Consider the following 20,842-nt stretch of genomic DNA (forward strand, 5'->3'; position numbering starts at 1 on the left):
CCCCTCCCACTTCCCGCCCCCTGACTGCCCCCCTCAGAACCAACAACCCATCCAGCCCCCCGGCTCCTTGTCCCCTGACTGCTCCCTCCTGGGATCCCCCGCCCGTAACTACTTCCTTGGGACCTCATGCCCATCAAACCCCCCGATTCCTGTCCCCAACTCTCCTGACCCATATCCACACTTCCGCCCCCCGACAGGCCCCCCAGGACTCCCATGCTTATACAACCCCCCTGTTCCCCGTCCCCTAACCACCCTCCCAAACTTCTTCCCCATCCAACCACCCCCACCCCTGACTGCCCTCTGGGACTACCTGCCCCTTATCCAATGTCCCTGACCCCCGCTCCCTACTCCCTTACCATGCCGCTCAGAGCAGCAGGAGTCACCCAGAGCACTGGCAGCACGGCGGGCTGAGGCTGAGGGGGGATGGCAGAGGAGGGGTCAGGGGCTAGCCTCCCCGGCTGGGAGCTCAAGGGCCGGGCAGGATTGTCCCACGGGCCGGATGTGGTAGTTTGCCTACCTCTGATCTAAGAAGAGTCACCACTCAAGAAATGTACACACACCACTACCTTGGAAAAACAATTCAAAATGAGATCATACGGTTACTGGCAACAAAAATCAAACAGAAAATTGTGGCAAGTCTAAAGTTAGCAAGATATTAGGGATCCCTTCCCTCTCAGAGACCCCATCTGCCTCGTACCTGGGCATCCTGGGGATGGGAACCTGGGTGTTTGAGGCTGGGGCTGAGTCTGAGCCTGAGAGAGGGTTTCTGTGTCTGGGGGAAAGCAGGAATTCTCTGCAACGTTTTTCTGGATGAGATGCCTGGCAAGGACTGATAGGGGTCTAGGAGTTGCTACCCAGCGGGTGCCAAAGGGTTAAACAGCTGGTTGTGGGGCAGAGCAGGAAACTCAGAGGTTTGTGTCACTCTCTGGGGTTGGAGGAAGAAACCTCAGCCACCACTGACCCCAATTACCCCTCACTGACAGAGACACAGACCCCCAGGCAGCCGCACCCCAATCACCCTTTTCCTGCAAAACAGATCATCCCATTCACCCACTCCTCTGAGAAATATACTCCCCTCACCAGGCCCTGCCCTGTCACACAGTGAGAGACAGCCCTTGCCCCAGCTGACATCAGGCCCCGTTGTGCCAGGTGCTGTACAGACACCCCCATATCTCTCCTCCCACAAACAGCTTTTCTTCCAAACCCCACCTCTGTCTGTTATGGCCCCTGAGCTCACAGAGCTGCTAGCTCAGGCGATGGCAGCTCTCACTCCCCCAGACAGCCTTCAGGGACAGCTTTAGGCCAATTCCACCAATTCCCCCGAATTGGACCCCGCGCCTAAGAGGGCCCCGCACCCAGTGAGAATCCCTTCCCTGGCTAGAGGTGCCTTTTTAATTTTTACTCACCTGGCAGTGCTTCGGGTCTCCAGCGGCACTTTGGTGGTGGTTCCTTCACTTGCTCTGGGTCTTTCTCGGCACTTCGGTGGTAGGTCCTTCGGTGCCGCCAAAGACCTGGAGCGAGTGAAGGACCCACCGCTGAAGTGTCGCCGAAGACTCAGAGCACCGCCTGGTGAATACAAGCCCCACGTGTTTTTCTACAGATGTTTTTTGTTGTTGTTTTGGTTTTGGTTTTTTTTTTTTGGTCATCCCTGCCGGGGCCCCGTCGAAACTGTTCGAATTGGGCCCCACACTTCCTAAAGCTGGCCCTGCCTTATCGGGGTGTTCACACAGGCAGCGTGACTGGGGCTGCTGGGCCCTGTAACACACCTCGCTGGGTGTCTGGGCAGGGACGGGAGGTGGGGACTCGGAGTGACGGAGCAGCAGGAGGCTGCACTGCCTTAGCTGATGGAGCAGGCGTGAGGCCTGCAGCAGGAACTGGCTCCAGTCTCCCGCCATGATGCAGCCCCGGGGGGGCAGCACCAAGCCAGGTGCCCTGGGGCCGAGAGCTGTGCCACTCCAGCCCAATCACCCCTCACTGAGACACAGACTTCCTCAGCCACTGCCCACTCCCATCATCCCTCACTGAGACACAGACCCCACCACCCACCCCAGTCTACCCTTACTGAACACAAACCCCACGGCCACAACCCACCATAAACACCCCTCACTGAGAAACAGACCCTCCTGGGCACCCCTCATCGCAATCACCCCTCACTGTGACACTGACTCCCCAGCAACCCACTACCGAATCGCCCTCTGAATGAGAAACACACCCCGAGGAAAAACCCATCCCAAACACCACTCACTGAGACACAGGCCTCCCCAGCCATACCTCACTGCAAACACCCCTCAATAGCCCAAAGACAACGATTCACCATCCACCCCGATCACCTCTCATTGAGACAAAGACCCCCCCCAAGCCACCACCACCTGAATCTCCCCTCCCTGAGACTCAGATCATCAAACAACCCCTGCACAAATCACCCCTCACTGAGACACAGCTCCTACTACACATCCCCTGCCTCAATCACCCCTCACTGAGACACAACTCCTACTACACATCCCCTGCCCCAATCACCCCTCACTGGGACACAGCTCCTACTACACATCCCCTGCCTCAATCACCCCTCACTGAGACACAACTCCTACTACACATCCCCTGCCCCAATCACCCCTCACTGGGACACAGCTCCTACTACACATCCCCTATCCCAATCACCTCTCACTGAGACACAGACACCTCTCCATCCACATCACACCCCAATCACCCGCAACTGAGAGGCAGACCCCACAAGACACCACCCATCCCAGTCACTCCTGATTGAGACACAGATCCCCCGCCCCGAACTCCCAACCACAATCACCTCTCAGTTGAACACAGACCGTCCCCACCCACACCCCACCACAATCATCCCTCGCTGAGACACTGAGCCCCCCAGTCACCCCCCATCCCAATCACCCTGCACTGAACACAGACATCCTGGAGCCAGCCCAACCCCCAATTGTTGTGCTTCTAAGAAACACACGAGATCTCTTTTAGGGGAAAAAGCAATACGCCACATTTATTGAAGATACAATAATTAGCATATGGATTAAATTACACCACACACACACACACACATACACCCTACCCCACCAGTCGTTGTTATAGGTACCAGTTTAGAGTCTGGATCACTTTAGTGGCCACCTTAGTTGATCACGGGTAGGGAGGAGCCGGGTTCTGTCAGTCGCACACGATGCTCCGAGGAAGTCTTGGCAGGATGAACCCAAAGATTCATGGCAAGGTGCCCTGTTTATATAGTGATTTTTTTTATTGGGATGAATGAGTTTTGCACTGTTATGCTGTAATTAATTGTTCTTTGACGCGTGCTTGTTTTTTTAATTTTTTTTTAATTTTGTATTTTGTATTTTTATTAACTTTTTAGGGAGTTATTTTATGCAGGTTTTGATCACAGTTATTTTATTTTAATTGACAGGTGCCTGTTTTATTTTTAGAGTTGTTAATTTGCCTTTTTTGACATTTTAATAGGGGCGTGTTGCAGCCTCCTCGCGCCTTTGCATTTGTTTCCAGTTTTTTTTAGACTATTTGGTTCAGTGATGCCCATTATACTTATTTTTAACATACATTTTTAATTCACACACATAACAGAATTACTTTACACAGAACATTTTGAACAGGATTATCAAACTGGAAAAGAAAAACACTCCTGGCATTCTTCTACTTATTTTAAAATGCTAAACCTGCACCAAAGTGGTGACCCTCAAAGGTCTGTTACTGCCTTGAAATTAGCTCAGATACAGAATTATACAAAATACAAACAGAAAATCCTACTACTACATAACCCCCTTTTGACCCTTCAAGAACAATTCTTGAGTGGGTCCTATTGTATACAACTGTTTCATAGCAATATACTGAGAGGCCATTTGAGCTTGTGGTTGTAATTTAACAAACATTCTTTTTGTTTAACAGCACATACAACACATTTCTAGCAAGCAAACACAGGACAATAGTAACACAACAACGAATGGGTGAAACATAATCGATAATTTGCCCTTAGAGGTCGAGAACCAGCCTGTAAAAACATTGCACCAATGATAGGCTGTTTTTTCATCAGACTTAGCAATTTTTAGCATGTCTTCATTTCCATGTAATATTTGAATGATGCACTTCCCTATATCCCTCTGTGTCTGTTGTTAATAGGGAGTCAGTTTTTTTAATTTTTGGTAAATAGTACGTGTGATTGCCACATTTCCTGCTCAAGGGATGCTAAACTAAGAATTTGCATTTTAGTACCTTTCATGGCTAAGGCAGTTTTATTCCCTAATTGTATTAATTGTTTACACAGCAGCCAGGAGGTGGTGTTCAGCCACCCTACATATTCCATATGCCTTTTAGGTTTCACAGACCTATTTGTACTAAGTTGATAGCAGTATTTGCCAGCTTGTGAATGTGATTATTTTGCAGTTGTGACAAGGAACTGAATTTTTTTTTAATTACCTTTAGCTCTACAGTATTTATAAAGAATTCCTGCTTTAAAACCAATCCCTCCTAATATGGTGTTTGCTATGTGGTGTATGCCCTGCCAGGCACCACTGACCCCAATCACCCCACAGTGAGACATAGACCCCACCAGCAACTCCTATCCCAATCATTCACCAACCCCTCTGAGATATACCCTCCCAACCAGGCCCTGATCTGTCCCACAGTGATAGTCCCTGCCCCAGCTGAGACTGGGCCCTGTTGTGCCACAGCCTATAGGTCCAGGGTGCTGCAGGGCTGCAAGCCTAGGAACATCACAGCCAGTGCTGCCAGGGGGATTCTGGGCACGTCGAGGGGTTTGGGGCCCTGGCAGGCTGGGGAGAGACTTCCCCAGTTTACATCTCCCTTGTTGCACAGCAGCAGAGCGGGAAGGCGCATCTTGCACCCTGGGAGCTGCAGCAGCCCAGAAAAGTCACTTATGGGAACAGTGAAACAGTCTCCTTTCCAAGACCAAGGTCTCGAATTCCCTAGAAGGGAGCGGTTGGATAACTGCCAGGGCACACATGATGCACAGTGTCCGGGTGCAGTTCCCCAGAGCTCTCAGGGTGAGAAGGAGCAAAATCCCTTGGTCTGTTCCACAGCTCGGTTCTGTCTCTCCCTCTCGCTCAGTTCCAGGGAACTCGGCAGGTGACTCAACAGGTGACCCAGCCATGAAGGAACCCAGATCCGCACACAGCCTGTGAGTGACGCACGTTCTGCCCCCTTCGCACCGAGGATTTCATGGCCTCCCATGGACATGTCCTGAGCGAATGGGACCCTGCTCACCCCTTCTGCAACCGCAGCAGATGCCCAGGGGCAAGGGGCTCCAGTACAGTCCAGACCTTGGGGGCTACTCTGCCTCATGGACTCATGGTGTCTCTCGGGTCATTGTCCTAGACGCACACTGGGGCACTTGGCACCACCTGCCCACTGCTCCTGCTGCCTCCTCTGCAGCCCCCGAACTAGACGTGCCCTGAGCAGGGCTGTCCCTGCCCCTGTCCCTGCTGGCTGCCCACTGCATGGCAGGGAAGGGCAGTGGGGAATTGTGGTGACCTGTTTCTTGCTGCCCAGGGAGGCTGTGGGAGCCCCAGGGAGAGCTGGATGGGAGCTGGGCCTGAGCCAGGGGATGGGTAACATGTGGCACGTGGCCCCATGACCTTTCTGCAGTAACATCGTTGGGTGTCAGCATAGGGAGGTCGGACCCCGCCTGGCTGGCTCACAAGGTCCCAACCTGTGGCCCCACCAGGGGATCGTAACCCCCCTGCCTTCCCCTCAGGGCTGCTGAGAGAACCTCGAAAGTGTGAGTGGAGCATGAACTGAGGCCTCCATCTGCGGCCAACCTGCAGAAATAGCTCCACTAGGCCTGGCCCATGGATCTCAGCCCAGGCTGGGGGCTCTGCCAGTCTGTGCTCTGCGAGGTGGGAGTTGTTCCCCGGCCACAGAGTTCAGCCCTTTCCCCAGGCAGCACCATTCTCTGTAGACGAGCACCTGCCAGGACACAGGGGTTGTTAGCCGTCCAGCCTGCAGGTCCCAGCTGGATGGCAGGGGAATGCTGGGACGGAAAGGGCTGAGAGACGCTGGGCCAGATTATTGTCCCCAGACACTGCCGAGGGCTGAAGCCGTGACGATGCGGGGAGGAGAGGTTCAGTTCTACCCCACACAACAACCCGCCAGGACAAGTTGGCTGATGTTCCCCTACGCTGAGAACCCAGCCCCTCAGGGAGAGCAAGTGGGACCTGCAGACAATGCGCCTGGGAGGTTATTGAGTCCCGCAGGGAGCAGAGGGGACATGAGTGGGGTGGGCTCACGTAGGAAGATATTGAAACAACACCCGTCTCCCCTGCCATTCGCTGCCTCAGGGAGGGGTTGGTGAATGGGATGATCTGTTTTGCACTAAAAGGGTGATGGGGTAGGGATGGCCGAGGGCGTCTGTGTCTCAGTGAGGGGTGATTGGGGTGAGCGGGGGCTGCAGTTTCTGCAAGTCCAACCCGCTCCTCCCACCCCAGAGAGTGACATAAACCCCTTAGTCTCCTGCTCTGCCCCACAGCCTGCTGTTTAACCCTTTGGGACCTGCTGAGTAGCAACTCCTAGACAAATCAGTCCCTGCCAGGCATCTCATCCAGAAAAACATTGCAGAGAATTCCCACTTCCCTCCCTCACCCCCCACCCCAGACACTGAAATCCTATCTCCTTCTGTCAGGTCCGAGGCAGATGGGGTCTCTGAGAGTGAGGGGCTCCTCCATTGGCTGAGGGCAGACGTTCCCTCTCTCCCCATCGCCAGATGCTCTGTGATCGGCGAGGTCAGTGCAGTCTCCATTCCCTGCCCAGGTGTGAGGTCAGACAGACAGGGGTGAGGGGCAGCAGAGGCTGGAGTTTGCCAGAGCCAGCGTGCTGCAGCCTTCAGCCCCCCCTGCCCAAGAGAGGCCAACACGGACAAGGCTGCAGTTCCCATTTGGGACAGAACCTGAAATTGCTGAAATTTGCCAAGAGAGGGAAGGTTGTGGGGCTCGTGACTCTGGGGCTGCCCTAGAGCCTAGACTCTGTGTGCCCTGGGGTCTGTGACTCTGGAGCTGGCCTAGAATCCCAAACCTGCATGCCCTGGGGTCTGTGACTTTTGGGCTCCCCTTAAACCCAAACCCTGTGTGCCTTGAATCCCGTGACTCTGGGGCTGCCCTCAAGCCCAGACCCTACATGCCCTGTGGTCCATGACTCTGGCACGCTGCCCTAGAGTCTGCAGGCTCAGGGTGCACAGTGTCTCAAAGGTGCTAAAATATTTGGCAATTTCACTGGATTCTTCATAGTGAGAGCATAATCATTCCCATTTGTGGATTTTGGGGGAAGAAGAGTCAGCTGCTGATGGGTTCTGTCTCTTCCACTCCATTACAGCTAGTTCATGCTTCTGGGTGTCAGTTTGGGCCTGTATTTCTCTGTCTTTTATCTTCAGGTCTAGCTGCCTCTCTCTTTCCTTCTCCTTCTGAGCAGCTTTCTGTGCCTCAACTTCTTTCTCTTTTAAGTCCAAGACTCTTCTGTGAGCAGCTTCCTCCCTGGCTGCTTCTGCTTCTTTGAGCCTCATTTGGAACTTGTGGTCCTTTGCCTTCTCTTCTGCTGCCAGTCTAGCCAGCCCTAGTTTTGGAGCTGTCTACACTGATAGTCATTTTCTTGCTTTCTTGTACTTATTTCCCTCACCCGAAATAAACAAACCGAAAATAACAAACCAGTAATCACTTTGTTTATTCTCCAGCCACCACACTCAAAACTCATTTAAAATCACTACCAGTCTCTCAAAGCAATCAGCTGTGCACAGATCCTGCCGACTATGCCACTGTGACAGGTTCGGACACATAGACCACCCTTGGGACTGTGCTGAGACTACCTCTGAGCCCATTTTCTCTGCCACTTTGGGCCTCCAGAACCCTGCCTTGTTGAGCCAGACACACTAGCCTGCTGCAACACACACTGAGGGTCTGAATCATGCCCCCAAAGTTGCAGACCTAACTGAAAACAGCGTAAGATGTGCTCCTGTCTCCAGCACCGAGACACCCAGCTCCCAATGGGATTCAAACCCCAAATATATCTGTTTTACTCGGTAGAAAGCTTATACAGGGTAAACTCATAAATTGTCCGCCCTCTATAACGCTGATAGAGAGATATGTGCAGCTGCTTGCTCCCCCAGGTATTAATTACTTACTCTGGGTTTAATAATAAACAAAAGTGTAAAAAAGTAGGATTTAAGTGGTTTCAAGTAATAGACAGAACGAGGTAAGTCACTAAGTAAAATAAATCAAAACACGCAAGGCTGACTTATTACACTAAGGATCTAGTTACACACACTAACTTCTCACCCTAGATGTTATCTCAGTCACAAGCCTTTTCCGACCAACATTGTAGTTAATGGCCTGGCTCCAGCAATCACTCACACCCCCGTAGTTACAGTCCCTTATTCCAGTTTCTTTCAGGCATCTCTTCGGGGCAGAGAGGCCATCTCTTGAGCCAGCTGAAGACAAAAATGGAAAGGCTTCCAGGGCCTTTTATATTCTCTCTCTTGTGGGTGGAAAGCCCTTTGTTCTTCTGTGCAAAATCGCAGCAACAAGATGGAATTTGTAGCCACCTGGGAAAGTCACATGTCCCTGAAAGATTCAGCTTTTTGCAGGCCGACCCCATTCTTTACATGTTAGTTTGAACATTCGAGGAAAGCTCAGATGTGGATTGGCATCTCCCAAAGTTCATTGTTAGTAAAGCACTCCCAGCGACTTGAACAGACACTTCACAGTATGTTGGCAAAACCTCCCTTATGTGTTTCCTACAGCAAACACTTCAAATACAAACATAGACTCAACCTTCCTAATTTCAGATATGAAAACGATCCATGCCTACAAATAGGATGAATATAGTCAGTAGATCATAACCTTTGCAAAGATACATTACATGGCATATCTAGCACAAAACACATTCCAGTTGTGTCCTATTAACACTCATAAGCATATTTCCACAAACATATAGAGTGCAATGTCACAGTCTCATAAAACCACTTGACTCCAGGAGTGAGAAGGAAGAATTAGGCCATGTCTTCACTTATGTGTGGTGAAGATGCTTTATGCCGATGGGCGAGAGCTCTCCCATAAAAATAAAAAAACAATTCCCGCGAGCAGCATAAGCTATGTCGGGAGGAAAACCTCTCCCGCCGACATGTCCTGCTTATGTCAGTGTAACTTACGTCGCTTGGGGGGTGGAAGAGTCACACTCTTGACCGACATTCGTTTTGCCGACGTAGGCAGTAACGTAGACATCGCTTGCATAATAATTCCGTATGGTAATAAGCAATGCCATTAGGGGAGTTGTACCACTTCAATTATATCAGCACAAAGGGCCTGGGTGACTTAGGAACCTACTTCCCATTTTCAAAGGTGGGCTCCAGACCAACAGCCACTGGGGCTGTGACCTGTTTCCTACAGCCTGACCTCGCTCAGCCTCTCTTGATTCTCAAAAACCTGGGATTGTTGCACGATGAAAAGGTGAGTATGAAAGTCTGGGCTACAGCAGGGTGTGGTGGAGGAAAGATTAAGAGGAAATGAGGGTGTGGTGGGGGAAGGAGGAATGGGAGGGTCTAGGGGAGGAGAAGGATGAAATTGGCTCTCACTGCAATCACGTTATCAGGGCTTGGAACAACGAGGTGTGCAGTGCCCAGCCCAGCATATAGTATAAATACAGTGTTCAGCCTTGCCATCTCCCACGGAGCGTGCCAGACCAGAAACAACTCCGCTGCAGAGAGAGTAAAGATGCAAAGATGAAGGTGTTGTACGTGGCTGCTTTTCTCATCGGGCTCCTCTCCCTGGAGAGCACCAGAGCAGCTCCATTGGTGAGATGATGTACTTATTATTTATATTACAGGAGCACTTAGAGAGTCCATCTGAAATCAGGACCCCATTATGCTGGGCGCTGCCCTGACACAGGAGAGACAGTCCCTGCCCACACTCTGGAGAGGATTCATTTTGCCAGGTGTTCAGCACACACACAGTGAGGGACAGACCTGGACCCAACTGGAATCAGGGCCCCTTATGCCAGGTGCTGCACAGACACACCATGAGGGCAGCACTGCAAAACGGGCTCATGTTGGAGGCAGGATACCAGACTAGAGGGGCCCATTCCTCTGTTTCAGCTCTGGGCAGGATATCAGGGTGCACTAGCCCATCGGTCTCATCTGGAGCAGTAGTTCCTAAGTTACTGCATGACGTGACCTCTGGTAGCCTGGTGGGGGCTGACCACTCCTAACTTTTCTTTTTCTTGTTGCAGAAAAAGCAGTTGTGGTCGGTGGTGAGTATCAGCTGTTCTCTTTGCTGTCAGACTTTCATGCTTTGCCTCAGCAGTATCCTACATCGCTGCTCACTAACAGCACAACCATTTCTCAGCAAAACCCTCTAGGCAACTGCCCTCATGCCCTGCTTTATCCATTAATCTGGCTCGATGAAACAAATCATGCAGCCTTGGGATGTCTGGTTTCTTTCTGAGGATTATCTATAGATTTCCAGGAGTGGCTAGAATGATGTTGGGAGCAGGGCCAAACTGTTGTAAATGCCCCGTAGGCCAGCTCCCCCAGATGATGTAAATTGTCTGTAGCTCCATTTGGTCAATGGATAATCAGGAGGGGGCCTCTAGAAGTTACCATAACACACATAATAAATACCCCTCATCTTACAGGTCTCTGGTAGCCTCAGTAATGACAAAGTTGGTGATAGCAGCTTTAATGACAACAGCATAAATTTCAGCAATTCCCTCCTCACGTCACGTAGCTTTATACATATCAGGTCAATCAACCCTGCTCCAGCTTGTTTCTTGTCTGGTAAAGGTTACCAAGCAAGGAGCATTTCCCGCAGTTTTTCCATGTTACAAAGGCAATTTAGAAATGACATCTGCTGCAGGGGGCTTATGAAAATCTCCACAGGCCTATGGCAGGTTGACCACCTCTGCCACAAGTCCCCTGCATAGCTATAAATACACCACAAGCGGATTTCCAATATCACCCAGAAGACACTGCTGCTTGGAGCTACTTTAGAAAGTCCCCATCCCACGTGAACAGAGAGTAGGTTACAGGAGGCTTAGGGGAGATTGCTAGGGACTGATGGGAGGTGGACAACTCCCATTTCCCTTCAGAACCCATTCAATATCTCACGAGAGGGGATTTCTGTAATCACACACACTGCACTGCACCTAGAAACCAGACTAGATGGACTGATTTCTCTGCCGCAGCTTAGGCAGGGATATCAAGATAGACTGGCCCATTGTTCTGATCAGCTGTGGCAATTCTTTAATTACTCAGTGATACAACCCCTTATACCCTGGCGGGGAATTCAACAGTACACTTTGCTAACTTTCCCTTCTGTTGGAGCGCAACAACTAATTCTGGTCAGTGGTGAGTATCAGCAGTTGTCTGTGCTATCTAACTACCACGCTTTGCCTCAATAGTATTCTGTATCACTCCTCACTAACACCCCAACCCTTTACTGGCAAAGCTCTCTATGCAACTGCCATCCTGAACCCTTTCGTCCCATCAATCCAGCCTTGTATAATAAGTTTACAGCCTTGGAATGTTGCAGCTTTACCAAGATTTCTCTCTTGGTTTCCACCAGTGGATGAGAATGATGTTGGGGCAGACCCTCAGTTCATGAAAATTTGCCCTACTTTCATAGAAATCAACAAGGCCAGGTTCCCACTGGTGTAAATTGTCCATAGAAGAACTGGAATCAAAACGCCACATTCCCAGATACTATAAATGATCCATTGCCCACTGGGTCGATGGAATATCCGTTCGAGCCCTGTAGGTATTACACAGTAAACATCATAAACATTCCTCATCTTGCAGGGCTCCGGTAGCGTAAAGACCGATGAGGTGGGAGATGGCAGCTTTAACGACATCAGCGTAAGTAGCAGAGATTACCTTTCCATGCTATGTAGCTTCACACACTTTAGTGAATGGACGCCTTTTCAGCCAGTCTTGTTTCTTGAAGAACAAAAGAGGAGACTCAGATATCTATGAAAAAGAAATATACTTAACTGTGAGGGGATCTCAGCATAGCATAAGAGTAAAAATGCTAGATTAGCACCGAGGAGATATTACCTATGTCTATGGCATTAATGAGGTCAGCACTGGAATACTGGGCCTTTAAAGAGATATGACTGAGGGGGCTCATTCCTCTGTTCCAGCCTGGGGAGGGACATCAGGATAGGTTGGCCTATTAGTCTGATCTGATGTAGCTATTCTGAAGTTCCTAGATGGAACCACCTCTGTTATCATTGTGGGGGGTTGAACAGTGTGCAATCCTAACTTCTCTTTGTGTTGCAGAAAAACAACCAATTCTGGTCAGTGGTGAGTACCTGCAGTTATCTTTGCTATCGAACTATCACACTTTGCCTCAATAGTATTCTGTATCGCTGCTCATCCTGATCCCTTTTATCCCATCAGTCCAGACTTGTATAACAAATTTACAGCCTTGGAATGTCGCAGCGTTACCAAGGATTCTCTCTTGGTCTCTATCAGTGGATGAGAATGATGTTAGGGAGATCCTCAGTTCATGTAAATTTGTCATAGTTTCATAGGAATCATCGGGGCCGGGTCTCCCTGGTATAAATTGCCCAGAGAAGCACTGGAATCAATACGCCACATCCTCAGATGCTATAAATTATCCAAGGCCCCACCAGGTAGATGAACTATCTGCTGGAGCCCTATAGGTGTTACACAATAAACATAATACACATTCCCCATCTTGCAGGACTCCGGTATCCTGAAGACCAGTGAAGTGGGTGACAGCAGCTTTGATGACAACAGCGTAAGCGGCTGAGATTACCTCTCCATGCTATGTAGCTTCACACACATCAGTTAATGGACCCCGTTTCAGCTAGTTTGATGTCTGGTAACATTTGCCTGTGAGGAGCGTTGGCTGCATTTGCCGATGTTGTGAAGGCAACATGGAAAATCCTCCCACTCCACAGGGCTTATGAACATCTCCAGAGGCTTATAGCAGGTTAACCTCCCTCTCCCACAGTACCTGGGGAAAGAATGAGGCATGCTAGAAGAGGCTTTTTGATATCACTCGGAAAGCACTTCTGTTGGGAGCTACCTCAGAGGGTCCCCAGATGAACTCATATTTGGGAGGCTTATATGAGATTGCCAGGGTTGATGGGAGGTTGCCCTCTCCACAATTCCTTTGGGCACCCATGAAATATCTTGCAAGAGGGTCGTTGAAATCACCCACACTGTACTGCACCTGGGCGATATCCTAAGAGTTTTGAGATTCATGCCCATCCCCACTGGGGGCCTCATGAGAATTTCCCAGGGCTTCATGGGAGGATGATCTCTTTTCCTACAAGTCCACTGGACAGGCATGAAGTGTCCCACAGTTCCTTTGGATACCCACTAAATATCTCACAAGCGATCCTTCCAAAATCAAATGGAATGCATTGCTCTTGGCAACAGTCCTAGGAACTGAGGGTAAATTGTGTCCTAGCAAGGACACCTTGGCTGAATTCTTTGCTATTAAATTAATTTTGCCTCATGCCATCTAAGTGGGAATAACATGTGGCTTGTTTCTTGAAGAACAAAAGAGGAGACCCAGATATCTATGAATAAGAAATGTACTTAACTGTGAGTGGATCTCAGAATAGCATAAAAGTAAAAATGCTAGATTAGGACCGAGGAGATATTACCTATGTCTACGGCATTGGTGAGGCCAGCACTGGAATTCTGGGCCTTTTACGAGATATGATTGGGGGGCTCATTCCTCTGTTTCAACCCGGGAAGGGACATCAGGGTAGATTGGCCTATTGGTCTGATCTGATGTGGCTATTCTGAAGTTCCTAGATGGTTCAACCTCTGCTACCCTGGTGGAGAGTTGAACAGTGTGCATTCCTAACTTCTCTTTGTGTTTCAGAAAAACAACCAATTCTTCTGGTTACATGTGAGTATCAGCAGTTATCTTTGCTATCGAACTTATCACACTTTGCCTCAATAGTATTCTATGTTGCTGCTCACTAACAGCCCAACCCTTTGCTCGCAAAGCTTCATACACAACTGCCATCCTGATCCCTTTTCTCCCATCAATCCAGCCTTGAATAACAAATTTACAGCCTTGGAATGTCAGAGCTTTACCAAGGATTCTCTTCTGGTTTCTACCAGTGGATGTGAATGACGTTGGGGAGATCCCCAGTTCATGTCAATTTGCTGAAGTTTAACAGGAATCAAAGTGGCCAGGTTTTCACTGGTGTAAATTGTCCAGAGAAACACTGGAATCAATACTTCACACACCCAGATACTCTAAATTTTCCATGGTCCACTGGGTCGATGGAATATCCAGTTAAGCCCTATAGGTGTTACACAGTAAACATAATACACATTCCCCATCTTGCAGGGCAACAGCAACGTGGCCAACGGCAACATAGGCAACAACAACGGTAACAATAACTACAATGGAGTAAGTAGCAGAGATTCCCTCTCCATGCTATGTAGCTTCACACACATCAGTGAACAGACCCCGTTTCAGCCAGTTTGATGTCTGGTAACGTTTGCCTTAGAGGAGCATTGGCTGCATTTGCCCATGTTGCAAAGGCAACATGGAAAATCCTCTCACTCCACAGGACTTATGAACATCTCCAGAGGCTTATAGCAGGTTAACCTCCCTCTCCCACAGTACTAGGGGTAAGAATGAGGCATGCCAGAAGAGGCTTTTTGATATCACTCCTGAAAGCACTTCTGCTGGGAGCTACCTCAGAGGGTCACCAGTGAACATATATTTGGGAGGCTTCTATGAGATTGCCAGGGCTGATGGGAGGTTGTCCTTTCCACAATTCCTTTGGGCACCCATGAAATATCTTGCAAGAGGGTCTTAGACATCACCCACAAGGCACTGCACCTGGGAGATATCTCAAGAGTTTTTTGATACATGCCCATCCCCACTGGGGGCCTCATGAGAATTTCCCATGGCTTCATGGGAGGATGATGTCTTCTCCTACAAGGACACTGGACAGGCATGAAGTGTCCCATAGTTCCTTTGAGCTATTCTGAAGCTACTAAATGGTGCATCCTCTGCTACCCTGGTGGCGAGTTGAACAGTGTGCATTCCTAACTTTTCTTTCTGTTGCAGTAAAACAATAATTTCTAGTCAGCGGTGAGTATCAGCAGTCATCTTTTCTCTCTGACTTTGCTTTATTTTGTCTCAAGAGTATCCTGCATCGCTGCTCACTATTAGCTGAACCCTTTGCTTGCAAAATTCTCGAGGCAACTTCTGTCACCCTGTATCTCCTCTGCTGAGCGAGTTGAAACTATTTCTGCAGCCTTTGGGTGTATGAACTTTTGCAAGGGTTATATTTCTTTCCAGAAGTGGATCAGAATGATGTTGGGGCCAGATCATCAGCTGGTTTAAATAATCCATAGCTTCACTGATTCATTTGATGATCAAATGATTCAATGATACACTTAATAAATATTCTGCAGCTTGCTGGGCTTCGGTAGTTTCAACTGCAATACCGTAAGTGACAACAGCTTAAAAGACAACAGTGGAAGTGGCAGAGATTACCTTTCCATGTCATTTGTCTTCACACAGAGCAGGGGAATCAACCAGGTTTTGGCGGGATTGTTTTCTGTTAACATTTGCTAGGTAAGGAGCATTGGCTGTGTTTTCCAATGTTGCAAAGGCACTTTGGAAACACTAGCTGCTCCAGAGGGTTTACCGCAGATTGACCTTCTCTCCAACCACTCCCACCTCCATCCCCAGCTATCCATGATGCAGAACACAAAAAGCTTTCTGTAGCACCCAGAAGGCATTGCTGCTGGGACTTACCTCAAACAGTTTCCTAGTGAACCCACAGTAGCTCCAGGGAGGTTATGGGAGATTGCCAGGAGTGATGGGATGTTGACATCTCTACAGTTCCCTTCAGTACTCATGGAACATCTCGCAAAAAGTTCCTCTGAAATCACCTGGAATGTATTGCAGCCGGGAGATGTCCCAGGAATTCTAGAATACATTATCAACTGGCAGCAGGGGCCTCATGACAATTTCCCACGGCCTTACCAGAAGATGACCTCTTCTCCCACAAGTCCACTAGGGAGGCATGAAAGTGTCCCCTAACTTCTTTTGGGTACCCAGGAAATCTCTTGAAACAGGGTCCTCTAAAATCAGAGAAAATTGTTGATGTCAGCGACCCAATGTTGCTGGGGATGAGGTGTTTGGAGTGTGAGAGGGACTCAGAGCTGGGGCAGAGGGTTGGGGTGCAGGTGTGAGGGCTGCGGGGTGGGGCCGGGAATGAGGGGTTCAGGGTGTGGGAGGGGGCTCTGGGTGGGGAAGGGGGTTGGGGTACAGGAGGGAGTCAGGGCTCTGGGCTAGCGATGCAGGCTCTGGGGTTGGGCTGGGGATGAGGGGTTTGGAGTGCAGGACTATGTTCCATGTTTGTGGGTGGGGCTCAGGGCTGGGGCATGGGGTTGGGGTGTGCAGTTGTGGCATAGGGTTACCTCCGGCGGCTCCCGGTCAGCCATGCAGCCAGGGTGCAAGGGTAGGCTTCCTGTCTGTCCTGGCACCGCTGACCACGCTGCATCCCGGAAGCAGCCAGCAGCAGGTCCGGCTCCTAGGCGGAAGCATGCAAACAGCTTTGTGCAGCATTTGCCCGCAGGATCCGACGCCCCCAGCTCCCATTGGATGGTTCCCAGCCATGGGAGTGCAGAGCCAGTGCTCAGAGTGAGGGCAGCATGCGGAGCCCAGTGGCCACCCTGCCTAGAAGTCGGACCCACTGCTGGCCACTTCTGGGGTGCAGCGCAGTGTCAGAACAGGTAGGCATTAGCCTGCCTTAGCTGGGCAGCATCACCGATGGGTCTTTTAACGTCCCAGGGGGCAGTGCTGACTAGATCGACCCAGTGCCTGACGTGCTGTGACCCAGTACTGGGTCATGACCCGAACGTTTAAAAATGCTGCTCTAGTGGGATCAAACACACAGGGAACTGTGATTGGCTGCCACTGCTGTCAGTCTGCGCCTGTGGAGTGGAGAGAATAGTATCACCATGGACAATCATACACATGATTTCAGCTACACTCCTGGTCCACAAAAAGAACAAGAGTACTTGTGGCACCTTAGAGACTAACAAATTTATTTCAGCATGAGCTTTCGTGAGCTACAGCCCACTTCTTCAGATGCACAGAATGGCACACACAGACAGGAGATATTTATACATACAGAGAACATGAAAAGATGGAAGTACGCATACCTACAGGAAGAGTCTAATCAATTGAGATGAGCTATCGTCAGCAGGAGAAAAAAAAAAACTTTTGAAGCGATAATTAAGATGACCCATAGAAGGTGTGAGGAGAACTTAACACAGGGAAATAGATTCAATTAGTGTAATGACCCAGCCATTCCCAGCCTCATGCAAATTAGACACAATTAACTCCGGTCTTAACAGAGACTGGGAATGGCTGGGTCATTACACTGTTAAGTTCTCCTCACACCTTCTATGGGTCATCTTAATTATCACTTCAAAAGTTTTTTTTCTCCTGCTGACGATAGCTCATCTCACTTGATTAGACTCTTCCTGCTGGTATGCATACTTCCATCTTTTCATGTTCTCTGTATGTATAAATATCTCCTGTCTGTATGTTCCATTCTGTGAGCACGAAAGCTCATGCTGAAATAAATTTGTTAGTCTCTAAGGTGCCACAAGTTCTCTTGTTCTTTTTGCGGATACAGACTAACACGGCTGTACTCTGACTCCTGGTCCAGTAACCTAGCCACTAACCGACACTGCCCCCTACAGTGCTGGGTACAGAAGCGCCTGTTGAGCTTTTGAATCTCCTGCTAACCTAAGTGAGAGTTCAGGAAAGATCCTCATCTCTCCTCAGCAAGTGTCATAAGATTCAGTAAAACAGCTTCCAGTTCTTTTTCTTCTAGTTTCAAAAATAGCCCAGGGCTTTTTTTGTTTTTTTAACAGAAAACAAAATCATATTTTTTTTTCCATTTGCCAAAAACACTGTTGTTTAATCTTTGAGGTGCTGACTTTCTAATGTGCCGGGGGGGGTGTTCAACCCCCAGCTCTGCCCCCACTCCACATCTTCCCCTCAGGTCCTCCCACCTCTTCCTGCCCCCGCTCTGCCTCTTCCCGCCCTGGCTCTGCCCCATTTCTTGCTGCCCCTTTCTACCTCTCCCCCGAGCATGCCCCACCCTCGCTCCCACCCAGCACCTCCTGCACACTGCTGGACACTGCTGGGGGCAGAGGGAGTAGCTGATCGGCGCGGCTCTGACTCCCTTTTCCAGTCTATCAATAACACAGTTTGCAAAGGGCACTGATGTAAAATGCACCCAGCTGGCGGGGGATGGAAAGGGATGGAATTCCTTTAGGGTGTGGGGGAGGGTACTTGTCTAATTCCCAGTGGGTTAGTGGGACCATAATTGCTGTTTGCCATCTCTCCCTGGCTCTGCAGATCCTGGAATGATTAATTAACAGGAGACACGCTGATGAAACCAGATCTGCTGAACCGGCGACGATGCCATTACGTTTCCCATGCTGCTGCCTCTCACCTCTCCTGACCAATCAAATGCCACATGAGAATCATCAATTGGACTGACTGGGACTCTAACTGATCACTGTGCTGTTCATTGATTGTGGTGTCTCTCGATATAACAGGGGGCAAAGAGCTCTGTCTCTCTGCTGCCCTGGGGAATGCCAAGAGCTTTGCAAAAATAAAAATAAATGCAACTGTACAAAAAGCTTTGGGATTGTTTCTTTTTCAAATGTTTCTCGGTAAATTAATTTGACTTCCAGACTGGCGCGGGATTTGCTCCATTTTAAGCATGTCTACACTGCAGCCCTAAGTCAATTGATGTTATTAATTACTGTGGTGGCTGATGTCCACACTACCCTCCTTCTGTCGGTCATGCGTATCCTCACCAGGAGCGCTTCCACAGACTAAAGAGGGGGAGTGTGGGAGGCTGAGAGCCAAAGCTCTCGGTTCCGTGCAGCTCCCCTCCAGGAGCTCAGCTGCCTCCCCTGCCCCGTCACCCCCAGTGAGAGCGGGGTCCAGTTGCCCGGGGTTCTCGACTCCCTGAACGGGAAGCGGGGAGCCTCCGGGCAGCAGCCTGGCTGAGAGTAGGGAACCGGGGTAGCTGGGCTCAAGACAGCAAACAACTGATATAAGTAACACAGTGTTTGCACAGACACTGCGTCACCCTAACTACACCAACAGAAGTGCTACGCCTCTCGTGGGATTATGATGTCGCTGTAGTAGGGCACTTTCATCAGCGGAACAAGGCTGCAGTGTGGACACTGACATAATTAGGTTGAGGTGAACTGCCTCATGTTTAGACCAGGCCCAAGTGCTGTCATTTCTGTTCGGCAATTCTGAACTTTGTGCAGGTGAAGAAAGGGGGAACAGGTTGTGCTCTCCAGTATCCTTCCCTCTCCCTCGGTTGGGAAGCACCGAGAAAAAATAAATTGAGCAACTCACAAATCCAATCGAGCAGGAAGGAAAAGGGTCTGTAAACTGAGCTCCAGAGTGACAATTCCCAGGGCTGTGACTGGGAGAACAAGTGGCAAATTTTTCTTTTAGGATAGATGTTCCAGCACATTGTCGCCAGAGTCTGGAGATGTCTCCCTGCACTTCGTAAAATGAACCCTTTCCCGAACAGTTACACTCTTTTGGCCTGAACATCACACAGGTATTCGCTGCCATCAAAACAACCCATAAACTGCACCTCAGTCTTGCTTCTTCAAAGGACACAAGTTATGGCCCAACCTTATGAGAAGGTTTAATTTGTTCTAAATTATTTGGGGCTTTAGCCCCTTCCACTGGCTTCTCACCCTCATCCACTCCCCCTCTCTACGTCAGGACCAGCACTATTCATCCTTCACAGGAAAAACAAAATCTTTTCAGAAAAAAAAAAAGACATTAGGTTGGCATTTTTCAGAGGAGACTAAAGGAGTAAAAGGACCAGGCCACCTAACTTCCTTAGGCCTGTCTGAAAATCCCAGTCTAGGGCAGTAGAACAATATGGTTTGCAAAACACGTGGATGCAGGGCTGCTGTTTGGATCATTTCAGGACAGGCTCTGTCGAACACTACTGGGGAAAAGAGTGGTAGCTCCTTCCAGAGCCCCACTCCTCACTCTCCTGGATTGTGACAGCACAAGCAGCAACAGCCACACAACCTGTCAGGAAGCAGTGGCACAGCTCGGATTGAGCACCCCCTCTTGGCCACTCACCAGACTGCTGCAGGGAGACCCAGCAGCTGCCTTCCATATTTTAAGAGCCCAGGCACTGCCAGTGTTGAGGTCCCTATGCCTGCTCTTGAGGTGCTAATCCTCTATCCTATTGAGAGATGCAATGCAGTCCAACCCTCACCCCTTCTGAATCAGTGCTGCCCCCTCATTCTCCTGCTCTGCCCACAGCCAGCCGTTCAACCCTTTGGCACCCGCTGGGTAGCAACTCCTAGACAAGTGAGTCCCTGCCAGGCATCTCATCCAGAAAAACATTGCAGAGAATTCCCGCTCCCCCCTAGACACAGCAACCCTCTCTCCTCTTGGCACTAACGGTACACAAGTGGGAGCAGACTCAGCCCCAGCCTCAGACACCCAGGTTTCCCTCCCCAGCTGCCCAGGTCTGAGGCAGATGGGGTCTGTGAGACTAAGGGGCTCCTCAATGGCCTGGCAGCAGACGTCCCCTCCCGGCTCATCGCCATAAGCTCAGTGTGATCTCCCTGCCCTGCCCAGGTGTGAGGTCAGACAGACGGGCAAAGAGCAGCAGAGGCTGGAGCTTGCCAGAGCCAGTGACCTGCAGCCTTCGCCCCCGCTCCCCTACCCCCGCCCAAGAGAGGCTGGCACAGACCGGGCTGCACGGGCCAGGTCACTGGAATCCAGGA

The 20,842-nt window shown here is 49.9% G+C and overlaps 1 protein-coding gene across 1 annotated transcript in view; it reads left to right on the forward strand.

Annotated features, from left to right (window-relative positions):
* DMKN (dermokine) overlaps positions 1-18,696 on the forward strand; it is an 80,096-nt gene extending 61,400 nt beyond the window's left edge. Inside the window, exons 22-27 of the mRNA XM_075071178.1 lie at positions 12,296-12,319; positions 12,723-12,779; positions 13,881-13,907; positions 14,358-14,420; positions 15,090-15,113; positions 18,411-18,696. Of these exons, the coding sequence (XP_074927279.1) occupies positions 12,296-12,319; positions 12,723-12,779; positions 13,881-13,907; positions 14,358-14,420; positions 15,090-15,092 (174 nt within the window). The 3' untranslated portion in view covers positions 15,093-15,113; positions 18,411-18,696. The remainder of the gene's footprint in view (positions 1-12,295; positions 12,320-12,722; positions 12,780-13,880; positions 13,908-14,357; positions 14,421-15,089; positions 15,114-18,410) is intronic.
* Positions 18,697-20,842: the final 2,146 nt, after the last annotated feature.

Source organism: Chelonoidis abingdonii, chromosome 11, assembly GCF_003597395.2.
Source record: "Chelonoidis abingdonii isolate Lonesome George chromosome 11, CheloAbing_2.0, whole genome shotgun sequence".
Classification (NCBI taxonomy): Eukaryota; Metazoa; Chordata; order Testudines; family Testudinidae; genus Chelonoidis; species Chelonoidis abingdonii.